General features: G+C 40.3%; 1 protein-coding gene across 1 annotated transcript; it reads left to right on the forward strand.

Moving 5' to 3' along the window:
* Window positions 1-8545: 8545 nt before the first annotated feature.
* dusp7 (dual specificity phosphatase 7) lies at window positions 8546-17424 on the forward strand. Its single transcript, XM_040116401.1, has 3 exons — window positions 8546-9134; window positions 11093-11521; window positions 15169-17424. Exons 1-3 carry the CDS (start codon window positions 8726-8728, stop codon window positions 15483-15485), a joined length of 1155 nt encoding a protein of 384 aa, XP_039972335.1. The 5' UTR covers window positions 8546-8725; the 3' UTR covers window positions 15486-17424.
* Window positions 17425-23402: the final 5978 nt, after the last annotated feature.

The raw sequence follows: 23402 nt of genomic DNA on the forward strand, positions 1-23402 counted from the left end.
CCTAATGCTCCATTCAAAATATCATGAACACCTTGGAGAATTACACCTAAATCGGTCACTATTGTACATAAATTGAAATCTCCTCCTGAAAACCTCAATAATAGTAATAATTTTACCAAAAATCATTAACTATCAGTCCGAGAGCCTGCAAATGTCTGATTATTGAATAGATACAAATCACAGAGCAACTGAACAGAGACAGGCAGAATTGCTTGATACATTTTCCAGGCCTGTTTTTATGTGTTGTCGACCTGCATGTTTGGGGGCAAAGGAAACAGCAGAGGAAATGCCAGCGTTAGCGTGGGAGAGGGGTGGTCACCTCACTCCATCACTGAGGTGAGTGGGTTTAAACCACAGTCTGCCTTAAAGAGACATCAGATAGAAACATGGAAACAAGAAAGGGAGCTTAGTGCCAAGTTGGTATTTTCCCAGTTTTCTCTAGGAAGAGAGGGGGAGAATTTACATTGCCATTATGCTGTATATGCAAGACATTTGGATAATAATATACAGGGCAAGAAAAAAATTAATTAATGAGTAACATTGTTCTATCAGGAGAAAGCACTACAAGTCCTGCCCAATCAGAATGAATCTGAGCTAGAAATGTCTTACTGAACAAGTACAGTTCAGTCTTGTGAACACGAAGTTTGAATCTCTGCAGAAGCATGAAACAAGAACATTTTAATCTGTGAAAAAAGGTTTTGGAGCTGTTCCACTGACAATGAATGGGAGACTTTTTCTGAATACTGGATACAACCCAGGGTGATTTTCCAGGGATATGGGCAGATCTTCTGGTTCAGAAATCATTGATTTAATGCTTTTCATAGGAATGAAAGCCCAGACGAGTCCATAAAGATCACATAATCTTCCCATTCACTGTCGGAAGTGTACTTTATTTCCATAGATATTCATCGAAGCTGAACTGAAATTTTAATTCTCCTCACTTTTTGTGTAAGGAATTATAAAGTATAACAATACTGCAGTTACCACGCATATTTGCTGCTGGGAAATGCACTGTCAATTTCCATGGTGTGCCTCTTAGTGGAGCACGTCACAGCCCTGTGCAACCTACGAACGTTAAACTGACAACACTTAAAAAACGATACAAAAATGTTTTCTCTTTTTTTAAACAAGCCCACTATGTATGTATCATTATCGATTTAAGTTGTATGTCTCTTGATAGCTTTGAACATTTGGAAGGACCGGTCATGCTGTTAGGTTTGTATTTCACAGTGGAAGCTAACAAGCTGGGCTAAATAGCTTTCTAGAAGGTTCCCACTCTCAACCTCTTTTTACTGATTCACTACTCCCTATAAAACAGATACTCAATAGTTTACTCCATATTGAGCATTGAATTGAGATTTCAGACCTACATTAATCATCATTTTGCCTCAGAATTCACATGTGTTGAGTTGCACAACAATTTTTACCAGTTTGTACTGCAACCAACCTGTTACCAGCAATTTAAATCAAATCCAGACCCAACCCATACCTGCAACGTGAAGTAAACACGCAGGCTACACAGGCATCCAATTTGTATTTATTCAGGGTTTGTATGAGGTCATATGCCATTTTGCGTGATGTACTGTCCCATTCAGATGTGCAAAGCATTCGTTCCACCGTGGGGGAATGTTGGGTCTCACTCAGATAAAATAGCGGATAGTAAATGTAGCGCACTACATAGTAAATACGGAGTGATTTCAGACACAGCCCTAGTTAACTTAGCTTGTTAAGATCAGCACTGATTCACATAAGATGTTACTTTTTGTTCATTTTATTTCAAAACCTGCTGACTCATCAGCAGCTCCTGCACAATCAGTGCTGTGTTCATCCCACATTATAGAGAGCTGAAGTGAAAGCATAATTTCCGGGTTCCGATCCAGTAGTAAGAAAACTTCATTTGAAATCCCACTGACATTTCTAACATCACTAAAAACTACAAATCCAGTCTCAGAACAGAGCCTTCCTCAACAGTGTTGTGTAACTCGCTTGATGTGCTTAGATAAGTACGATAGTTTTTTGAGAACAATCTGATATCACATATTCAATATTTATGTTAGTGGCCTTTAATGAACACCGCTACCCATGGGTCCTACACGTTCTTGGGGTAAAAGTCATGGTGTGACGGAAGAGGCGAGTCCATCAGCGAGTTGAAGGGCTGCGGTTAATTCAGAAATGTCTGAGAGATACCAACGCTTTCTTCTATAGTAATCCTTCTTAGCTGTTGAGTTTTAGGGAAATGGACGAAACCACATTACAATGATGTAAGTAGCCACACTTCCGCACTACAGTTTTTTGGATGCCAAAAATAAATCGTTGATAAACTTTCTTAAGATCACTGAGGTTTCGACATTTAATAGGCAGTGCTGTAGTGGTTGGTGAATTGTTCTAGAATATGGAAAGATATCTTGAGGAACAGACTTTGTTTTTTAACAAAGACAGATGAAAAGGAATGCTACATGAGAGCTTGCATTGAGTTCCTGAAGCTAATGGAACGGAGGCTAGCCCGAACATCATGACTGTGGCTCTGAAATACAGAGGAGGGGGTCTAGCTAGCAATAGCTCTCCGTCTATCAGGCGCTCACTTGTGGTGATATGGCAAATGACAACACTGTCAGAGCAACGCGTATCACAACATGGATTAATGTACAGAGTGCTAAATTCACAGATAGGACTAACAACGTGTGCAGTCCAGCTGTTTAACTGCCTGTTTGTCATTGGAACTGAAATGATATAGAAACTATTTATACAAACTATTTTTAGTGCCCTCCCACACAGATATTAAATTTTCAGTGCTGATTTTATCGCTCTACCAAAATTTCATTCAGGATGCATTTTTCACTCAACATACAGTGTGGTAGATGTAAAATTGTACAGTCTTTTCTCTTTTCCCAGATAAGACAACACTTCACCTCCCGAAATATCTTCACATAATGAGCTTTCTCTATGTCCTTGCTTTTTAGTTTCTGCATGGAGTTGTGTAATATTTTTGGTATGTGGCTTTTCATTCAGAAAAACAACACTTAATACAGGTGGGGGAGCTCAGTTTCAGGTCTGGGTTTACAAATGTCACTTTGCCCTCATCTCAACACCATTCTTCAGAAAATTACATTACCATTCTGGAGTATAGACTTAAAATGGAATTAAGAGCTCTTCCATCTGGCAGAACCAGCCTGTGAAGGATGGTTCTCTGTGTCAACAGCAAATAGATTCACATTGCATATATTGCTTTTCTTTTTGAAAAGGTTTTACTGTGCAGTCGTATTTCTTTGTGTGGCTGTTTTTCATATTTCATTTCAATATGAGAACAATAAAGCTGATTAAAGCCCTCAAGCCGGGGTGTATGGAGGAGGGCAGTTTTCTGAAAAATTGACGGTTTGAAAACACAGACTAGAGGTACTCATGAAATGTGTGTGCGTAGACAGTTTGAAAGGCTCCGTGCTTTGCATAATTGCAGTTTAAAGGCTGTTGATTCATGTATGAGCCAGCAGACTCCTAATGTTGGGTAAAGCTCGCAATGAGTTCATGTCTTTTGTCCCTCAGATAGTGGTGAATACATCCTTACCTTTACATAAGCTTATTTGTCTAATTCTGCTTTTATTACTTAACTCATGCTGCTCGGTACTGCCAACGTTTATGAAGAAATCCAAACTAAAGACACTGAAAATTCATTTTCATACTCACCTTCTAGCTATGACCATTGTGGCCCCACATGAACACTTGTGGATGAGGCTCAGTTGGAAATAATGATGTCACATACTTCTGAGCACCAATCAACATTTAGCCATATTTCGGTCAAAATGTGAGGACGATTGTTTGCTTACGTTTCCAGGCCTTTGTCAAACAAATCTGATCAAACCGCACCCACACAATCTGACGAAACAGATTAGTTGAGTTTTTCAGTGATAAACTCTCAATAATTAATATCAAAGGATATTTTAGTTCCACTTTCAACTTTGATGGCTGCTTATTTGTTGGTGAATATTTAAGGTTATACAGAAATACTCAAGATTTGAAAACATGGTTTCAGGGGTGGTAGGGCCTCGTTGAGGTGACGAAAGTTGAGAAACATGACAGATGTGAAATCTTTGGTCATCAGTCAAAAACAGTGGTTTTAGATTGCGCTGCAAGACGTGACCAATAATTGCCAATGAGGAGCTCAGGCGACCTGAGATGGACTATATAAACACTTAGGACAAAAATACCAGAATGTGACTGTTTTTAAGACACACAGTTAAAGAAACCGGTCAATCAGATCATAACATGAAATGACACAGAATACACTAAGGATGCATTATAAGAACTGGATTCTGGACCCCAGGATGGCACACATTTATTTGAATGAAAATGATTTGAGCAGTGTATAAGCCAAAAAGTTTATGTCCACATTATGCAGCCCATTATACGTGCCTGAGTGTTTTGCTCCCTAGCTCACTAGTGCTGGTCCCATAGACTTTACAGTGGAATGACGTCGTGCATATTTTCACTTTTCTATGCACTGGGAATATTTTGCAAATATAAAATCTTGATAGATTAAAATTTCACAATACAAAAAGTAACAATTGACTATTTACAATTGGACATGTCCTGTGAAAACTTTTCCAGGCACCTCTTTTATATTGGAGATCTATGGGGAAAATGCTTTTTGGGCCTCGGCATTTTTTTGTTTTAGTATTGCGGTTGACCGCTGGGGCAAAATGGCAGCAAATCTGGCCGTCTGCACCGTACCCAGTCCACTAAATACATCCTTCCCAAAATCTAACATTGTGACTCTTGCTACGACCCACATTTACAAACCAGCTAACCAGAATATGAGATGAAATGTCACAGAAAACACTGGTGAGCTAGCATAACGCTACTTCTCCAAAACATGCTTATGCCAAACTCTCTTTTCAAAATAAGCATGTCACGTTGCCCTCTTTTCCCTGGCTGCAATCCAGCTTCACAATCTCCTCCTACTCTTCAAGATTTTTTTGATGTACAGCACTGCCAGCGCCAAGGCTTGTTCATTGTTTTCCTACATTTTTGAAACATGAGAGTAGTGCAGATGAATAATGGCAGTTGATGAGATGTGTCTGCTTGAATCAATTTTAGTGGTATTCTGTAGCACTGTGATTCACCATGCATTCATCACACAATCCGACATACCCCAAAAAATTTATACTGTGCAGTTTGACACAAATCATAACCAAGACGTTCCTGTCGCTCGGTCTGCGGATGCCTTTAAATCAACAGGTTATCTTCTCGTTGTCCAAGGAAAATTCCTCCAACCACCTGTGGTAGAGATTCATCACGAGTAGAGTTATAGTCCTTGGTCGCGATGATAGTTTTGTTTACTATTGGAGAGCAGTTTGTAGACAAACACAAACGCACACACAGAGGCTACACACTCTCTCAGAGAGCCTGTTGTTGTCCGTGAAGGGAGTTGAAACACAAGAGGCCTAAAGTTTGTGTGTGTCTGCTTGTGTAGCTGTGTGTATGCATATATGTATGTGTCTGCGTTTTGTTAGTGAGTGTGTGTGTGTCTGTGTGCGAGCCTCTGGGGGGGATAAAGAGCCATTGTCTGCAGCTGGTGCATCCCCCACTCCTCCTCTCTGCAGCTGTGAGGAAATCAAACACTCCTCTTTTCCCCCTCTCTGCCTCTGTCACAACCTGCTGATGCCTTATTAGGTCATTCATGGTGAAACGTAGTGATGACCCAGTGATGCATTGTGTAGTGCAGCAGGTACACCACCACCATTGAGCTGTTACAGACATAAACTAATCCCGCGTGACATCACCATGACACCCAGCATTCATGCGAGGGGGGAAAAAAATATAAAATAGTCATAGCTGAAAACGGAGCAAAAAATCAGTAGTTGCAGCTGTACTGTCACCTACCTGACCCTGAACTGGACGATCTGGATGATATTGTGTTATCAAACGTGCGGTATGTCTTGCGAAAGAGTCAATGGAAAAGACATTAATTGCTCACCAGCTCCACAGCCTCGGCCGGTGTAGTGGGGATGTCATTCTGGTGCACAAATCAACGCAAAGTGCTCACTGAGAGCTGGATGCTGCCTGAGGAAGAAAAACACGTTTCCTATCTGCATGTTACATTTCAGCCGCTTATCTTCTTTACTTGCTCCATACGCATCAGAGGCTTCAATACTTTTTTTCTAATTTTTTGCAAGCTTTCAACAAAACTTCTTAACATATACAGTGTGATGCAGCAGCTGTTGTGTCATCGTGAGACAAACTGGAAAAAACAGAAGAAGAAACCTGGTTCAGGTTTTTGCTATGTGATAAAGAAATTACTCTCTGGAGACACACTTTGGAAATGTGTCTAATTTTTTTTTCTGTGATTTTATCACTGGATTAGTTCTGTCTGGTTAGTTGCAGGAGACAATTTTCCGTTAGGAATGTGCCCAGTAATTGATTTGTAAGTGAATGCGGTTGAGTTAATGTAGTGGTTGTTTGTCAGGATTTGAGTGAAGGTGGTGTGGAGACCAAAGGAAAATGAACTTTGCACTTCTTGTGTATAAGGTCGATAATTCTGTGGTACACCTCTTGACCCGAGAAACAATGCTGAGAGCAGAACAAGAAGGTAGCGACCCCACCTGAGAAAACTACAGTTCAGTGGTGGTTGAAGTTTGGTTAAGCACAGAGTCGTGACAACTGAATGAGTTTAAAGATCTGGGGGAAAAACTGTGGGTATAGTTAAGTCCAGTCAAGTCAATTTTATTCTTAAAGTCCAGTATCATAAATTACATATTTCCCTGAAAGGGCTTCACAATCTGTACAACATAGGACGCCCTCTATCCTTTGACCCTCGATTTAGATAAGGAAAATCTCACCACCAACAAAACCTCCGGAAAAGCAACAGAGGAGTGATCCCTCCTCTGCTTCCGCATAATGTTTGGGTTTCATTGACGTTGTTGGAAATGGAGTTGAAAATTGTATGTTTAATCCATAGGTCATAGCTAAAGGTGGTTTAGTACTGGGCTACATGATACTGAGAGGTGTTCCTAATTTTTTTGTCCTTCCCATTTTCATACACGAGGGGGGCAGAAGGCTGGAAACACCTCTGAATGAGATGCAGTCCAGTAGAGCACCGCCACTAACTATGACCTCAGTGCTACAACATATAATTGAATTAACACCTCTGTGACAGTGTCAAAATCAAAAATATCATTTACAGTTCACAAGGAAAAAGTTTTAAAGACATTTTTATAAGTAAGTCTGTAAAAAAACAAAACAATGTCACAATAAACAGACAAATAAAAGGCTACAAGTACCATGAACACTACAGGACAACGTTGGAGGAAGTATTCAGGTCCTTTACTTAAGTAAAAGTACTAATGACACACTTTAAAAATACTCTGCATTGAACATGTTACTTAAGTAAAAGTATTAATGCAGAAAAATGTCTCCTGTGTAAACACACTGTTACAGTTGGTTGAGGTGGAGCTAATTGATATAGGACTGTTTATAATAATGATTTATTATAATATCCTGATTATCTTCTCAATTAATTTGATTTCAGAAAACAGCAACACCTTCACAAAAAAAATCCTGTTTTGTCCAACCAATAGTCCGAACCACAAAATTATTAAAAATAAAGTAAAATTATTAAAATAATTAAAAGCAAAGAAAGCAAATCCTCACATTTGAGAAGCTGGAACCACGAAATCCTTTAAATTTTTGCATAAAAAAATCAACATAAACCGTCGTCAAATTAGTTGCCAATTCATTTTCTCCGAATCGCTTAGTCGACTAATCACTTCAGCTCAACTCGGGTACAGAAGTTTTGAATTTATAATGGGAACATCATATTTCTAAGCTTTAATATGTTTGAGTGCAGAAGCCCTTTTAATGTAGGCTACAGTACTCTACGCTGTAAGAAGGTACTGAAATAAAGTACGTAAGTACAGGAGCTACTCGAATAAATGTACTTCGTTACATTCCACCGACGCCACAAGCGACCGTTTAGAAATTCAATTCAGATTTAACCATCCCGGGTCAAACCGGGGCTGTTATTCGAAGTTAGACCATTCTGCACAGACTGTCATGAATGGAGGGTATGTCGCGGAAAACAGCGTGAGCTCCTGTGAGTCTCCGGCAGCGCTGCGCCTTTAAATCCCTCCGCTCCTCCCTCCTCAGTGACAAGCCCGCAGAGCCTCTTTAACGCGTCCAGTGGAAATGACAAACCAGAGGCGCTCCGCGGGCCAGCATGTCAAATAACAACAATAATCATGGGCTTTAGCGGCGGCACCTCATCCGACACAGTCATCCCGGGCCACTAGCGGGGCTTCCTTGGGCCGGTTTCGCTGGGCTGCGGACGCCTCAAAGTCGGAGCGGGCTCGCCGAATGGACGTCGATGGACTGGAATGAAAGCTCCACTTCTCCTGTCGGACTGAAGGAAGGAGGGAAAGAAACCTCTGCATGTTCAAGTTTCCTGCTCCAACCAGAGGGGCATCGCTGCGTGCGCGTTGGATGCGTGTGGAAGTGTGTGTTGGGTGCGTGTGTGTGTGTGTGTGCGCGCCCGCGGGAAGCAGCAGCAGCAGCAGCAGCAGCGGCGGCGGCGGCGGCAGCAGCAGGAGCGGCGGCGGCGGCGGCGGTGGCGGTGATGGTGGCGGCGGCCGCGGGAAGGGAAGTTTAGCGCCGTGATTTTTTCTTCCCGTCCTCCGTTGCGTTGTGTGTTGCTTTTCATGTCACGCCAGGGGACAGGCGGATTAACGTTTCCCTGATGAGAATTATTCATCTGCGGAGAGGCTCTGTGATCGTGACTATGATGATGATGTCGAGTAAGAGCGTGGAGTGGCTGCAGGAGGAGCTGGAGTCCGGGGCCAGCTCTCTGCTGCTGCTGGACTGCAGACCCCATGAGCTGTACGAGTCCTCGCACATCGAGTCGGCCATCAACCTGGCCATCCCGGGCCTCATGCTCCGGAGGCTGAAGAAGGGCAACCTCCCCATCCGCTCCATCATTCCCAACAACGAGGACAAGGAGAAATTTGTCAAGCGATGCAAGACGGACGTGGTGGTTCTGTACGACGAGGCGACCTCGGAGCGGCAGGAGTCCGGACTGGGGAGCTCCGTGCTGGGGCTGCTCCTGCAGAAGCTGCGGGACGACGGGTGCAAGGCTTTCTATCTGGAGGGTGAGATTAGACTCTATTCTGTTTTAGATCTGAGGGGTCTGGTCGTGTGTTTTAGTTCCTTTAATTCATAAAAAAAACAACACCAAACTCATCGACTCTTTGCTTTCAAACCGGACTCCAGCAGCAAAACCAATGGTTTCATTTCACTCTGATGAACTGAGACTGTCCCAGTTGGAGAATCTATACGTGGTCGATCTGATGGTGTCCCCCTCTCACCACGCCGTGAACAAGTAAAGCTAAAACGATGATACAGTTCTGGTCCCGGATCATGAAATTAATGGATACATTGACTGGATTTTATTTCCCGGTGGCCTGCCTTAACAGAAGCATGGTTCTGATAGAATATATATGACCAGACACACGTCTCAATTAAAAAAGTAAAATAAAATAATGTTCTCAGAGATTATGAAAGTGTTTAAGTGTCACAGCGCGGCGCCACTTCAAATAAATCCAGCTGTTGGCGTCCGTCCACAGACCAAAGTTTGTCTGCGATTCAATATTCACGCATCATAACGAGGCGGCGACACCTTGGTTTGTAATAACAGAGCATATTGTTGTATCACAGTTATTGTAAGAGACACACTGAGACACATCGGCTTGCGTGAAGTGGTAATGAACTTTGATGCCGGACGGAGCGGAGGATGGAAATGGCTTCATTTTCAGCTCTGTCTTCGTCGGAATAGCGTCAGTTAGTATCACAGGGACCCCGACGCCACTGCCCTGCGTCTCGCTCTGTAAGAGCTGGGTCAAACGTGTTTTCAATTAAATGCTGCAAAAAAAAAAAAATGGCCCCGCCATGTTGTGTGTTCCTTCAGGAAAAGACAAGCGGTTTTTTTTTTTTTTTTTTTTTTCATGAATGAACAGGGAAACGAGCAGACGACGACACACTCTGAATGATCCTCCGGCACGAACAGAACAAGGTGTCGCCGTTACAGAGGCATAAAGCCACGCACAGCGCGTGGTAGTTATTCGAGGGTATCTGTGTGTTTGGTTTAGAGAACAGTCATAGAAATGTCTCGTCGGTGTCACAATCCGAGCTGCCATTCACAAAAAAAAAGGTCCGGTGAGCGGAGCGGCGTTGCAGCAGCGCTGGCTGTCCCGCTGTGCTGCCGACTCTCCCCCGGGGCTCAGCTTTTCTCAATGGAGCACATCTGTCCAGCCTGTTTGCTTATTCATAATGACGCAGGTTGATCTCATATTATCTGTCACATCAGTGTGTGTGATGTAGTGGCACTTAAAAAAAAAAAAAAAAAAAAAAAAGATGGCATGAATACAGTAACGGCATTTTCACAAAAATCTTTTTTTTTTTTCCAATTTTAAACCCATATCATGATATCAGTTGCAGGTTGAACACTACTTATGATATAATGTGATTCGTGTGAGTAAACTCTAGTGTGAATAAAACAGGTATTTAAACTGATTTCATTTGGCCTCCACTACATCTATCTACTGTATAGCATATCATGTCATTAGGAAAATAATTATTTGTGGTAAAATGTGTGTTTATTAGGTTTTTTCTACTTGAAAACACAAACCATTATTGTCCTTTTCTAGAATATGTTTTAATCGTCTCAGTTTTTTGTTCTTTTCTTTCTCATTGATTCATTGTGGTTGAAAAATCCAAAGGGTTAATTTCTTGTTGTTCAGGTTCATGATCCACCTCTTGTACCATGCAGACTTGGCATCCAGCTGCCATTTTGTAGATGTTGAATTGCACATTTTGCCACTGCACACACACACACACACACACATACGCACACACACACACACACACACACACACACACACACACACACACACACACACACACACACACTGACACACACACATACATACATACACACAAACAGTAACCTGCCTTTGGACATTTATGTACACTTTTTTACACCACGCAATGAAATTATTTTCTTTACGTTATCCAAATATTGACCTTTGCTGGTCTTTTCCTCGTCCTCCAGGGGGCTTCAACAAGTTCCAGTCAGAGTACCCCGAGCACTGTGAGACCAATTTGGACTGCTCCTGTCCCAGCAGCTCCCCACCAGCCTCTGTCCTGGGTCTGGGAGGACTTCGCATCAGCTCCGACTGCTCTGACGGGGAATCTGACCGCGAGCCAGGCAGCGCCACAGAGTCGGAGGGCAGCCCCCTCCCCAACACCCAGCCAGCGTTCCCCGTCCAGATCCTGCCGTACCTTTACCTGGGCTGTGCCAAAGACTCCACCAACCTGGATGTGCTCAGCAAGTACAATATCAAGTACATCCTCAATGTGACGCCCAACCTGCCCAACATGTTCGAGCACGAAGGCGACTTCAAGTACAAACAGATACCGATCTCCGATCACTGGAGCCAGAACCTCTCACAGTTTTTCCCTGAGGCCATTTCATTCATTGGTGAGTAAAGGTGGAGGGTGTTCAAGTTAATCTTATGTTTAGAGATACATCAGGGATTACACCAGATCCTTTTGGTGACAGGAGTATTTTAATTATCGACTAATCTGCTGACAGTTTTCTTATGAGAGGAAAATTATTCAGTCATTTATAAGACAAAAGCAAAGTGTATAGGAAGTCTTAAAAAAATCAGCATAATTTTGCTTAGCATAAGTCTGTTTTTTTTTTTCCTGTTTTACTCATCTGTTAATCATCTCAAGACTCTTGAGTCAATAAAACACCAGAAAATAGAGAAAAAGGTGGGTAACATTTTGCCAAAGCCGAAGCTTATCTCTTAAAATAGCTTATAAATCATGACCAACAGTCCAAAACCCAAAGATATCGAACTTATAATTAAGTAAATTAAGAATAGCAGTAAATCTTCACATATCAGAAGCTGAGATTTGTGAATGTTATCAAGTTTTTTGCTTGATAAATGATTTAAATGTTTAATTGATTATCAAAATAGCTGTGACTGCAGAGTAGCAACTAATGATTTTTTTCGTTATCAAGTAATCTGTTGATTATTTTCTTGATTCACAAAGGACATGATCATGTTTTAAAATTGCCAATTTCGTCCAACTAAAATAGGCAGTCCAACACCTAAATATATTCAATTTTCTGTCAGGAGTACGAAGAAAGTACAAACCCGTGAATTCTAGCAACGTTTGCTTAAAAAATACTTAAACAATGATCAAAATAGTTGCCCATTAATTTTCTGTCGATCAGCCAATCGATTAATTGACCGATCGTTTCAGCACTAGTTATGTCTACTCTCCATTCTTCACTTTGGCTTCACTTTATCCAAGATTTCAATCATAAATCAAGAAAAAAAACTGTCTTTTTCACATATAAACAGTTTTGGGGGAATAGTTTTAGTCAGAATTTAATGCTTTGCTAAGCCAAGCTTGGACTGTCAGCTGCCTTTATTCTACTATCACTGATAAAATGAGAATTTAAAATATAAAAAAAAATATATAAAGCAGAGTCTTGAATAAAACATGGAAATGGATTCTTTGAGAATGAGGTCACACTGAAACCACATGAATTTCATCCCCGTTAAAGCTGCTCTCAGGTTTTCTGCATTATCTCGTCCCAGTTTCAGTATTTCCATTCATTCCTTCTGACTTTACTTCTTGAGAATGAGTGAATTCCCTCTTTGATGAGTCAGTGCCAAAGCCTTCACGTTTGTCTTAGATTATCCAGACCCCTGACTTTTTTTTTTTTTTACTTTTTTTTTTTTGGAGTAATGTTTCTGCTTAGGTGGGAAGAAGTGTGACATATGCCAGAGCCAGAGGTCACGGTAGATTTGGGTCATGCTGTTGTTAAATGGCGCTGTCTGGCTGGCTTTAATGTGCGGGAGTTACATCAGATCTTTTTGGTAACAGCAGGGTAATTATGGGTAAAGGAGAGAAGCTCGGGCTTAAAAGGGGACCCAGATGTGTCCTTCAGCTACACTGTTGTAAACCGTGGATTCCTTAAATATCTGAAATTATTGTTTGAGCATGTTTTTAATGTATTCCAGAATGTAGAGAGTGAGGGATTTGATATATTCTGGTGTTTTAACAGCCTGACAAATGTTAGGATCTTGCATTGTTATGTATTTAAAGCACAAGTAACATGACGTAATGCTGCACAAGCTGAAGATCAGTTCAATGCAGATGAACTGCTGGTTACTCATTCGACTTCTGAGCCTTGAATCGCTGGTTTTTGAGCCTCCTGATGAAGATTTTTGGCCCCTTTTGATTGTAGAAAGTGAGAACACATCACATATAAATTTGATTTGGCATCCGCTTGGCAGCCTGAGCTCGTGACCCAACTGACCCCAATCCTACAACAAGAGATGCAGCTAGAGAGAGTGAGGAGACACAGAGAGAGAGAGAGAGATGAAGGAGAGGATGAAAAAGAGAGAGAGGGAAGAACAAAGGGAAAGAAGCACTTAACTGTCGCTCTAATGGCCTGTAGTGATGCAAGTGCAAGGGCTCGAGACTGATAGAAGGCGGATGGATGTGGCTGTTAATAATGCAAGATTGCAAGATTTTTTTTTTTTAATTCAGGTTTTTCTAAAGACCTAGAGCTAGAAAGCAGAATGAAACACGACTTTCTGCTGTCATTGAGAAAGGTTACCCTGGATTATAGATGTAATATGATTTTTTTTTTTGAAAGAAAGATCAAATTTTCTTTTTTTTTTCATATTTTGAGTTGAAGCATGCTTGTGTTAAACAATAAATCATGTTGAATTAGGACTGGGCGATAATTCAGTATCATTCATCATTGACTTTCTGTAGAATTTTATCAAGATCCAGTGACTTAAACTACAACTAACTAAATTGTTTTCACCACTGATTCATCTGTAAAATGTCAGAAAATACTGAAAACCGTTGATCACAGTTCCCCAGAGCCAAAGGTGACATCTTTAAATTGCTTATTTTGTCCAAAATCCAAAGAAATCTACCATACTATCATATAAGTATTTAGTATAAGCAAAGAAAAGCAACAAATCCATACATTTGAAAAGCAGCAAATATTTGTGATTTTTGTTTGAAAAATTATTTAAAATGTTGAGTCACCTATCAAATATATGCTGATAAAATTTTTGTCAATTGGGTAATGGTTTTGACTTTACACACGTCTATGTCTGGCTGCAGCTAACAAATGTTTTAAATAAAAATTAATATACAGATGATTTTCTCTTAATTAATGGTTTGGTCTACAAAATATCAGAAAAAAACAGAAAACAGTATCCATCCTAGTTTCCCAGAGCCCAAGTAGGAATCTTCAGTTGTTTTGTTTCGTCTGACCAATAGTCCAAAACCAAAAGATATCCAATTTACAATGGAATAAAATGGAGAAATGCTTAAAATAATCAAATTCGAGAAGCTGGAACCAGCAAATATTTGGCAATTCATGCTTGAAAAGTTGCTCAAAACAATAAATCAGTGAAACAATCAATCAATCAAACGGTTGACTCATTGATGAATTGACTACAAATGATGATGATATCATTCTAGAGATTTCTGTTGCTTAAATTAATGATTCTTAACTAGTCTTTCATTAAAAAACGTTACTGTTTTAAGTTACATGTACCTTTTTGGTTTACACATTTGACCAGTTTGGTTCTGTGTGATGAATAACAGCAGAATACAGTTCATTGCTTGGACGATTTTACATATTTGCCATCTTGTGACTTATATTGATATTTGGAAGATATTGTGATTGATTTCAGAACCGCACATTAAATGAATCAAATCATTATACTTATATTAAAGAGTAGCTTAACCCCCCGTCTGAAAATAGGCTTGAGATTTCAATCAGGGCAGCGAATCACTGATTTTCAGTCTGGTTTTAAATTAGTCTTCAAATGAACTGTACTTTAAATCAAGCGGTTATACTACGTTCCCATATTAATATGGATGAAAATGCCAATTAGGAAGAACTCATGCTGTCAATAAAGTTTTAGATCAGAAAATCCTCTGGCTCATTAATAATTTGAAGGCTTAGGTATATGATGCATGAAACTGGGGTTTTAACAGTAGTCTAATCTTCTCTCTCATGCTTTCCTCTCTTCTATTTTCATCTTCTCCTCCTCTGTCCCTCCCTCTCCTCCTTAGACGAGGCACGCTCCAAAAAGTGCGGCATCCTGGTCCACTGCCTGGCCGGGATCAGCCGCTCGGTGACCGTCACGGTGGCCTACCTGATGCAGAAGCTCAACCTGTCGCTCAACGACGCCTACGACTTCGTCAAGCGGAAAAAGTCAAACATTTCGCCCAACTTCAACTTCATGGGCCAGCTCCTGGACTTTGAGCGGACGCTTGGCCTCAACAGCCCCTGCGACAACCACTCATCCTCCCCGACGCACGACCAGCTCTTCTTCACCACTCCGACCAATCACAATGTGTTTCAACTGGACACGCTGGAGTCCACATGAAAATCAGAAGAGGGGGGCTTTCCCCTTTTTTGGGGAGGGGTCAAGGTGGTGTTTTTACCATGTTAAACAAACGGCTGCACTGGAGCTAGCTTTAAGCAACCAGATTTAATGAATGTTTTAGCCTCCTGAGGCTCATTGTCTGAGAGCCTGGCCACGGAGCAGCGTTGAAGGGACAGTGGAGGTCACAGATGCCACGTTATAGGGGAAGGGGAGTTCTTTTAAACCAGAACGGGGAACTGACAGACGGGTTTACGCCGGTGCCCTCCTCAGAGTTGACTTAATTTGGAGGAAGAGCTCCGATCAACTTGTCTTGCAACAAAGAGGAGAGGAGGAGAATAAACTGCCTGAGAAACTGAGCGAAGGTCGCAGCAGGACAGACAGCTTCATACAAAGATAGGAACACGGAAAAATCTACAGCGCTCGATTTGAGAGACGACAGCATCCTCTCTGTCTTTCTGTCTCGGCTCTCGAGCTGCGCTGACTGGTGCCAAGTGGAGAATCTGGGATTTACTCGTAGGAGATCTCGCTCTACTAAATGTAGAGTTTTTAAAAACCAAGGAATTAACATATACACATGCACACACACACACACATAAACAAAGTATGTATGTTTGTACTGTATGTACTGTATGTATGTTAACGTACATAGCAGAAAATGTATGGGCAGTCCTTAACAAATTCAGTATGTCTATATGCATTTTTGTATATTTTTGTGTACATTTACGCACAAATCTATACCTTATATAAATATATACACATAGAAATCTTATCTCTGTCCAAAAACAAAGTAATCCAATCCAATAATGGCTTAAGAGATTGTAAAACTAAAGAAGGGGAATGGGTTTGGCAACGCCTACAAAGGAACGTTGTTGTGATATTCCTAGTTGTCTTTTTCTTCTTTTTTTTTAAGTTTCATTTTTCTTTTAGGTTTGTAATGACCTAATGCAGTTTGCACAGTGGTGTAGCCATGGACTTGTTGGCACTTGGAGTCAGTGCTGGAAGCAGGCAGATAAAGAGACATTCAGAGAAGAGGAGGGGAGAGAGGAGAAGCCAGTCCCAGGCCGCGACGAGTCCCGACAGCTGCACTGTGCAGTGGGGAGGGAGCAGGAACTGGGCCCTGGGCAAAGGAAGAGGTTCAAGGTTGGGTTAGAGGCTAAGAAAGACAGTCGGTAAGACTAGGCACAGGGTCAAGAATTGTCATTTGAAATGTGGTTGGGTTAGGGTGAAGATAGTACAGTAGATTTGAAGTTGGCCAACTGTTTTCAAATGAAAGTTTACAGTTCCTACTTCCTTCCCCATATGACTGTTCATCCAGTTGCCTAAGTTGTTTTGATTATTTTAGCCATTCATTTCATTTCAGTTAGAAACTAAACAATTAACTTCCTCGATTATTTTGTCACAACATTTTGTTTTACTAGTATGTTTTGCGAAACTGGTTTCTAACAGCTCAGACTTTGTACTTGGAGGCAGAGACTTGAATGAGAGGTTAGGCTTGGCGCTGGGGAAACTAAGGTAGTGTTATTTCTGAGCAACTGTTTGAGCTGCTTATTTTATCAGCCTCAGGCAAAGAATGCCTCAACACTCTTGTATTAACTGCATTGCAAACTTCTTTATGCCCAAGAGGAACTTGCTTGATTTGTTGGCCTATATAAGGTTCCTTTTAGGACCCAGACAGATGCCAAAAGGGGACTCTAGGACAAGGGACTGTGATCGCAACTTGGTCTTTGTGTTGGAATTACAGTGTTGTGGACTGGGACTGGCCTCAGCTACAAACTGCAGTTAGCAACCTAATAGCTTCATGTCCCTTAACTGCGTTGGACAAAATGGAAAGGAAGATATTTCTGCCAAGGGATCACCCATGTCATCAAAGAAAATTTTGTCTGAATTGATTCACCCTTAAGCCTTGGGTATATTATATGAAAGATATATTAAACACAAATTGATACGTATAGTTATATATCTATATAATTTATATATGTATATATATATATATATATATATATATATATACACATATATGTATACATATATATGTATATGTATGTGTATGTGTGTATATATGTATGTATATATATATATATGTGTGTACATATATATATATATATATATATATATATATTTATAATATATAAAATAGAGTAAACAGATCCATATTATTTTTTATACCTGAGCATGCTATGGTACTGTATGCTCTTTAACAGTAGATGTAACCACGGGTTGGATGTTGCTTTACCAGGTTGGAAGACAAATGATGAGGACTGTTTTTTTAACTGCTGTTGCTGCTGAACACAGCGGCACACAGCATGTGGTCAGGGAGCTTTCTGAGACCCCGCCACATTAGTAGCACTTAAACAGTGTGTTAACTATGGTTTGAAAAGTGTTGTAGGAAAACGAATGAGAGAATCCTGCAGTGCTTTCAAGAAAAAAAAGCCAAAAACACGTTAAAATTCCCCTCTGCTGCAATAATTGTCTTTTTGATGTAGGTTTCATCTTATGGGTGGAACGACACTGCAGCATGTGGGCTTATGGCAATAACTGTAGGTACACTGGGGCTCATGCAAGAACATTTTCATATTTTTATCCTAAACCCCCTATTTTTTTACATGAGATATTTTTTGTACAAGCGCTTCAAGTTGGATTCAGAAAACCCTCCTATGTGCACAAACATGTCATGAATCACTTGTCAACCCGATGAATGTTATCTGTTCATGAGTAGATACACTGTCAGAAGTTTTGATCATTAGCATACTCGACACCCAAAAATTACCATATAAGGCTACCTGTCCTGCTCCAGTTGTAGGCAAGTTTCATTCACAAAAATGTCACCATGATTAAAAAAAGAAGAACTTCACGCTGTCGGAAATCAGCAGACCAAAACATGGCAGTCAGCAGTGCTGAGGCGACCCAAAACATAAAAGAGAAGTAGGCTATTACTATTGTTTTCTACACTGTCATCGCAGATATGAAGTTAAATGCCAAAAAACATCTTGCTAAGGTCAGTGGTTTCTGACTTTTAAAAGTGAGGCGGTCGATTTAGAGAATACCATTAGAGAGAACACTATTAGGCTCCAGGTGATTTTCAGTGCCAGGTGGAACAGGGAATGTTTGGCTCACAAGTGAGCAGCATTAAGACGCTGAGGCAGCTGTTGGAGAGCGAATTCTTCTACCCAAAACGCTCTTGCCAGTAAAAGCTTTACAAAAAAAGTCCTGTTGTCAAGCATTAAAGTAAAGTCAGGAACACATTTATACTTTAAATACATGAAGAGTTATAAGTCATACAGGTGTTTTTCCGCCTGTGGAGACAGGCAGACTCACAAGACAGATGAGTTTGTTTGTATTTAAGAGAAAACAGTGGTGAATATGACAAGTTAGAGTAGTCGTGTGCATATCTAGAAAACCTCAGAAGGATTGGGGCTGGATTAAGAAAAAAAAAAAATCACTACAATTGCCTGCAGGAGTACCCCCACACTGGACTTAGAGTTCCTTTTAGTTTTATTAGTGATGTTTTGATCAACTACAGGTCCTCCTCAGGCCTGTAGTTGGTTATAAATCCAACTTAGTACTTTTAAATTATTCATACATGACAATAACAAATCTGTTTGTAAGAGTCGTTTTTGCATGAGGCCCAATGTTATATAGAAAACTGCAGACTTTTTGTTTGAAAGCGGAAATGTGGACGGGGTCGAAACAGAAACAAAGGACGGGGTTTCAGAGGGCACAGCAGTTGAATCTGAACAGGGTTGGTTTTAGCTGGCCTTATATAATCTTTCTAACTTGTTTCTAATGCTGACTGTTCAATACTCTTTGTATCTCACTTTAGAAAAAACGTTGTGTAAAAAAAAAAAAAAAAAATGAAACGTTTGTTATCTGTTATTTGAATCAAAAAATGGTAATAATAGACAGCAAGCTGTCGTTTTACCGTAACGGGTCACACGAGGTCCTCTTTGTTACTCTGCAATATATCAAAACACCTTTTTTGCAGTATTTTGTAGATCCTAGACCTCAAAATTTTTAAATTCTTCTTCTTTTGTACTATATCTATTCTATATGATTATACGAGATCCAGCTCGATTATGGCTTGTGGACTGAAGTAACATTTCACCTGGGGTGTCCAAAATGTAGGGCCAGTGTGCCCAATACCAACCTGAAAGAGGCCCTCATTGACACACAGACATATACAGTATACACACACACACACACACACACACACACACACACACACACACACTGCTTCACAGAGCAAGAGCTGTGGTACAGCATGCCAGTTATGTTTCACAATAGACAATTACACCACCCGGCTTAAATAATTACAAGGTCTTTTTCCGTCTTGTTTTGATATAATGTGCTCTATGCTATTCCTGTGGCCTTTCAATATGAATATATATCTAAGTATATATATGTTATGAATTTATATGCAAAAGTTCCTCTCTTATTATAGCATTAGAGATGAAAATAATACTACCGTGCTTGAATGGACTTCCCTTGTCTGGAGTCATATCCCAATTTCAATAAGAAAAATGTTGAGGACTTGATCCCTTGCACCCTAGGATTGAAATATATTTCAGTACGGAGCTTTTCTATTTAAAAAGAATATGGTTGATTTCAAGCTGCTTTCTTGTGTTTTTGTGTCTTTGTAACAATGAAAGAGAAATCAAGTCTTTTTCTCTGTTTGTAAATTTGCCAGATCACGGGAACGGCAGTTTCTGTGCCCTTAAACTTGTAGCTACATCTTGGTAAGAATGTGCTCGGGAGGGAAAGACATGAATGAGCGAGAGGCGAGATGGCGGCGAAAAAACACAAAGTGAAAGAAAAAGTGAATGATTTAAAAATGTTACCTCAATGAGGAATTTTTCAGGGATTTTTTTGACAATGCATCTTGCATCGTGTTACAGCTTCAAACACATGTTGAATAGCTGTTTTGTATTGTGCTGTAAACAGTTTTTAAAAAAAGATGCAATCTGTCTGTGTATAAAAACAAGGGGCATGTTAACCGAGGCAGTTTCACCTTTCTGTCTTCAGAAGGAAATACGATTGACCCTATGTATTGTACAGTATATGGAAACAACACAAGACATGTTTATACCGCAAATAAAATATTGAAATATTTTTTTCTTTAACACCTGTTTTCTTCTTATTTGTTAACACAAAATTTCACTAAGAGCCGATTTCAGTTAATATAACAGCATTATTGAGAATTACTGACAAACATATCGACAGCTTATATGGTGCAGTATTTGTTGGGTTATTGATATATAAGGCAGTGGTTCCCAACCTGAGGGTCAAGATAAATCTGATGGGCCGCTGGACGATTTATCAAGAAACAGGAAAAGAACCACACAAAAAATACTTCACACACTTCTTCGACACAAATTATGCATATTTGGACTTTAGTCTAATACTTGCCATATTCTTGTGAATTGCTGGGTAATTTTAAGTAAAGTGTTACCATTATTTGTTTTAGACTTGACGGCAAATAAGCCTTTCCAAAAACACTGTATTGAGAACAACAAGACTGTAGCAGTCTTGTTGGGTTTTTTTTTTAAAATTTGTTCTTTGGTTATGCTTTGTCTAAGACTTCCCTTCGTCTTCTTCCACAATCACACACACATACACAGACTTCATTTTGTTGCATCTTTTCTGTGGTTTCAAAGGTTTCTGACAGCTACACATCTGATTATTTAAACTGAAACTCTGCCACTTCCCATACGCCACTGTGTGTTTGTGTGCAGTAAAAGAGGGACTTGTTGTTTGTGTTTACCATGCAAGACTAGAAAAACCCACCCAAACCACTTTACTCACAATCCGACCCTGTTTACTGTACAGTATATAATATCACAGTACACACTGAAAGACAGTTTTGGAAACAGGCTTATTCGCTTTCTTGCAAAGAGTTAAAAGAGAAGAGTGATACTCTCATGTTCATACTATAAATATTAAGCTACAGCCAGCAGCTGGTTATCTTAGTTTAGCGTAAAGACTGGAAACGGGGGGTCTGGCACATAATCCCTCGATTTACAGTTTGGTTTTTGTATATAATAAAAAAACAAGATAAAACGTTAATAATTGGTGACCTTTGGCGGCGCTGGTAGACACCTTGAGATAGAGCCAGGTGAGCTGTTTCCCTGTTTCCAGTAATTATGCTAAGCTAAGCTAACTGGCTGCTAACTCCGACTACATATTTACTGTACAGCGGTAAGAGTGGTATTGATGTTTTCATCTAACTCTTGCCAAGAAAGTGAGTAAGCAAATATTCCTAAAATATCGAACTATTCTTTTAAGTGCATAGTTATTTTGAGGTAATGTGCTGAAACACAGTGGTTCTCTCCCTGATACCTATGTATCACTGAGGGAGAGAGAAAGAGAATCAGCAAAGTGAGGAAGCAAGAAGGGGGGTTGATGGTGAAAAAAACGAACGTCTTAAAGACAGCGCTTTGAGCTGAGCCGAGCTGGCTATAAATATCTCGTCTCCTCCAGTGCTGTCCTCGCTTCTTGTCTCTCCTCCTACAATTGCTCCCCTTCATTTTTGCTACAACTTCCTCCGCCGTCGCACCGTCAAGTGAGCCATTCACCTCATGGTAATTCAAACCGGTTTTAAAGGGACAGCGGAGATGAAATAATGGGAATTAAGGCCCCACCCTCTCTGGTTTCCTGGCAATGCGATGACAGGGTATCCCACAAGCCAATCATCATCATGCTAGTTAATGTAACAGAAAATGTTTTCGGCTCTAAGTTGAAGTAAATAAAGCTGAGAGTTTATCAAGAGCTGGGACAGTTTAATTTAATCGACAGCGCTTTGCCATTTTCCTGTTTTGTCCTTTCTACTGAAGCACTTCTGTGGGTTTGAAGAGCAGAAAACATGTGACACACTGCATGCTAATGAAAGTACTTCGCCCTGGCGTCCAGGGGGCGTATGTTGTTGTTTACAATTGGAAGGATAGCTCTGGCTCCGCACGGACTGCTACCTGATAAAGTATCGGGTCAAAAATTCTCAAAAATGTCTCAAAAATCCTGTTTATATACAACAAATCTGCAACAGCAAATGTTTCGAAGGAAACATAACACTAAATGTTGTAAATTAATGTATCTGGCAAAAGTACAAAGATGTTGATACTGAACATATCAGTAACATCTCAAACATAATATATAATGTAATACAATATCTGCTTATAGCAACTACAGTATAATGATATTTCTTATAGTTATGTTGAGGCACTCACAGCACTTGGTTAAGGTGGGGGAAAGATCGGGGACTTGGGTTAACACGAGACATATCGTTTAGCAACATTTAACCGAAACCAAAATTTTTCCCCTAACCGACGGGACTGTGGATGCAAACCCCTGGGAAAACCATATAGTACTATACAAACATAATTTCTAAGACACAGGATTACAGGTGGGTGCAAGGTTTAGTTTGGGTCATTTTCAAATGAAGGAATTTCTCTCTCTTTCTTTCTGAATGTGCCAGTCATCTGTGTATTGCAAGCAGATATGCAGTGCCCGGTGGAAAGAGGAAAAGGAAACAGAAAGCTAACAGTAAGTAACGGTTGAACATAGGTAAAAATGTGGCATTGAGTCACAGGTCAGGTCTCAAATTTGGCAGAACCTGAAGTCTGTTTACAGGTCTAGGGGAGCGACACTGCATATGTGAAAAAAGTTGCATAAAGCCTTTTGTGGCTCCAGAGGGAGCTGCTCAAAATCTGATAAATTAACTCAAGTCATGTCACTTGAGTCAGCATGGGTTGGATCAGAAGACTACAAGTTTGAAAATGAAAAAAAAAAGCTGGGGGTGTGCCGTTGGAAAGAAGTGAAGAAGTGAAGACCTCTGTAGCCCGCTCCTCATCTCTGCTTGAAGCTAGCAGCTCGAGGCTAAATTAGCAACTGCATGTGTTACACACCCAAATCTCAGACCAAACTGTC

The sequence above is a fragment of the Xiphias gladius genome, chromosome 21 (genome assembly GCF_016859285.1).
Source record: "Xiphias gladius isolate SHS-SW01 ecotype Sanya breed wild chromosome 21, ASM1685928v1, whole genome shotgun sequence".
Classification (NCBI taxonomy): domain Eukaryota; kingdom Metazoa; phylum Chordata; class Actinopteri; order Istiophoriformes; family Xiphiidae; genus Xiphias; species Xiphias gladius.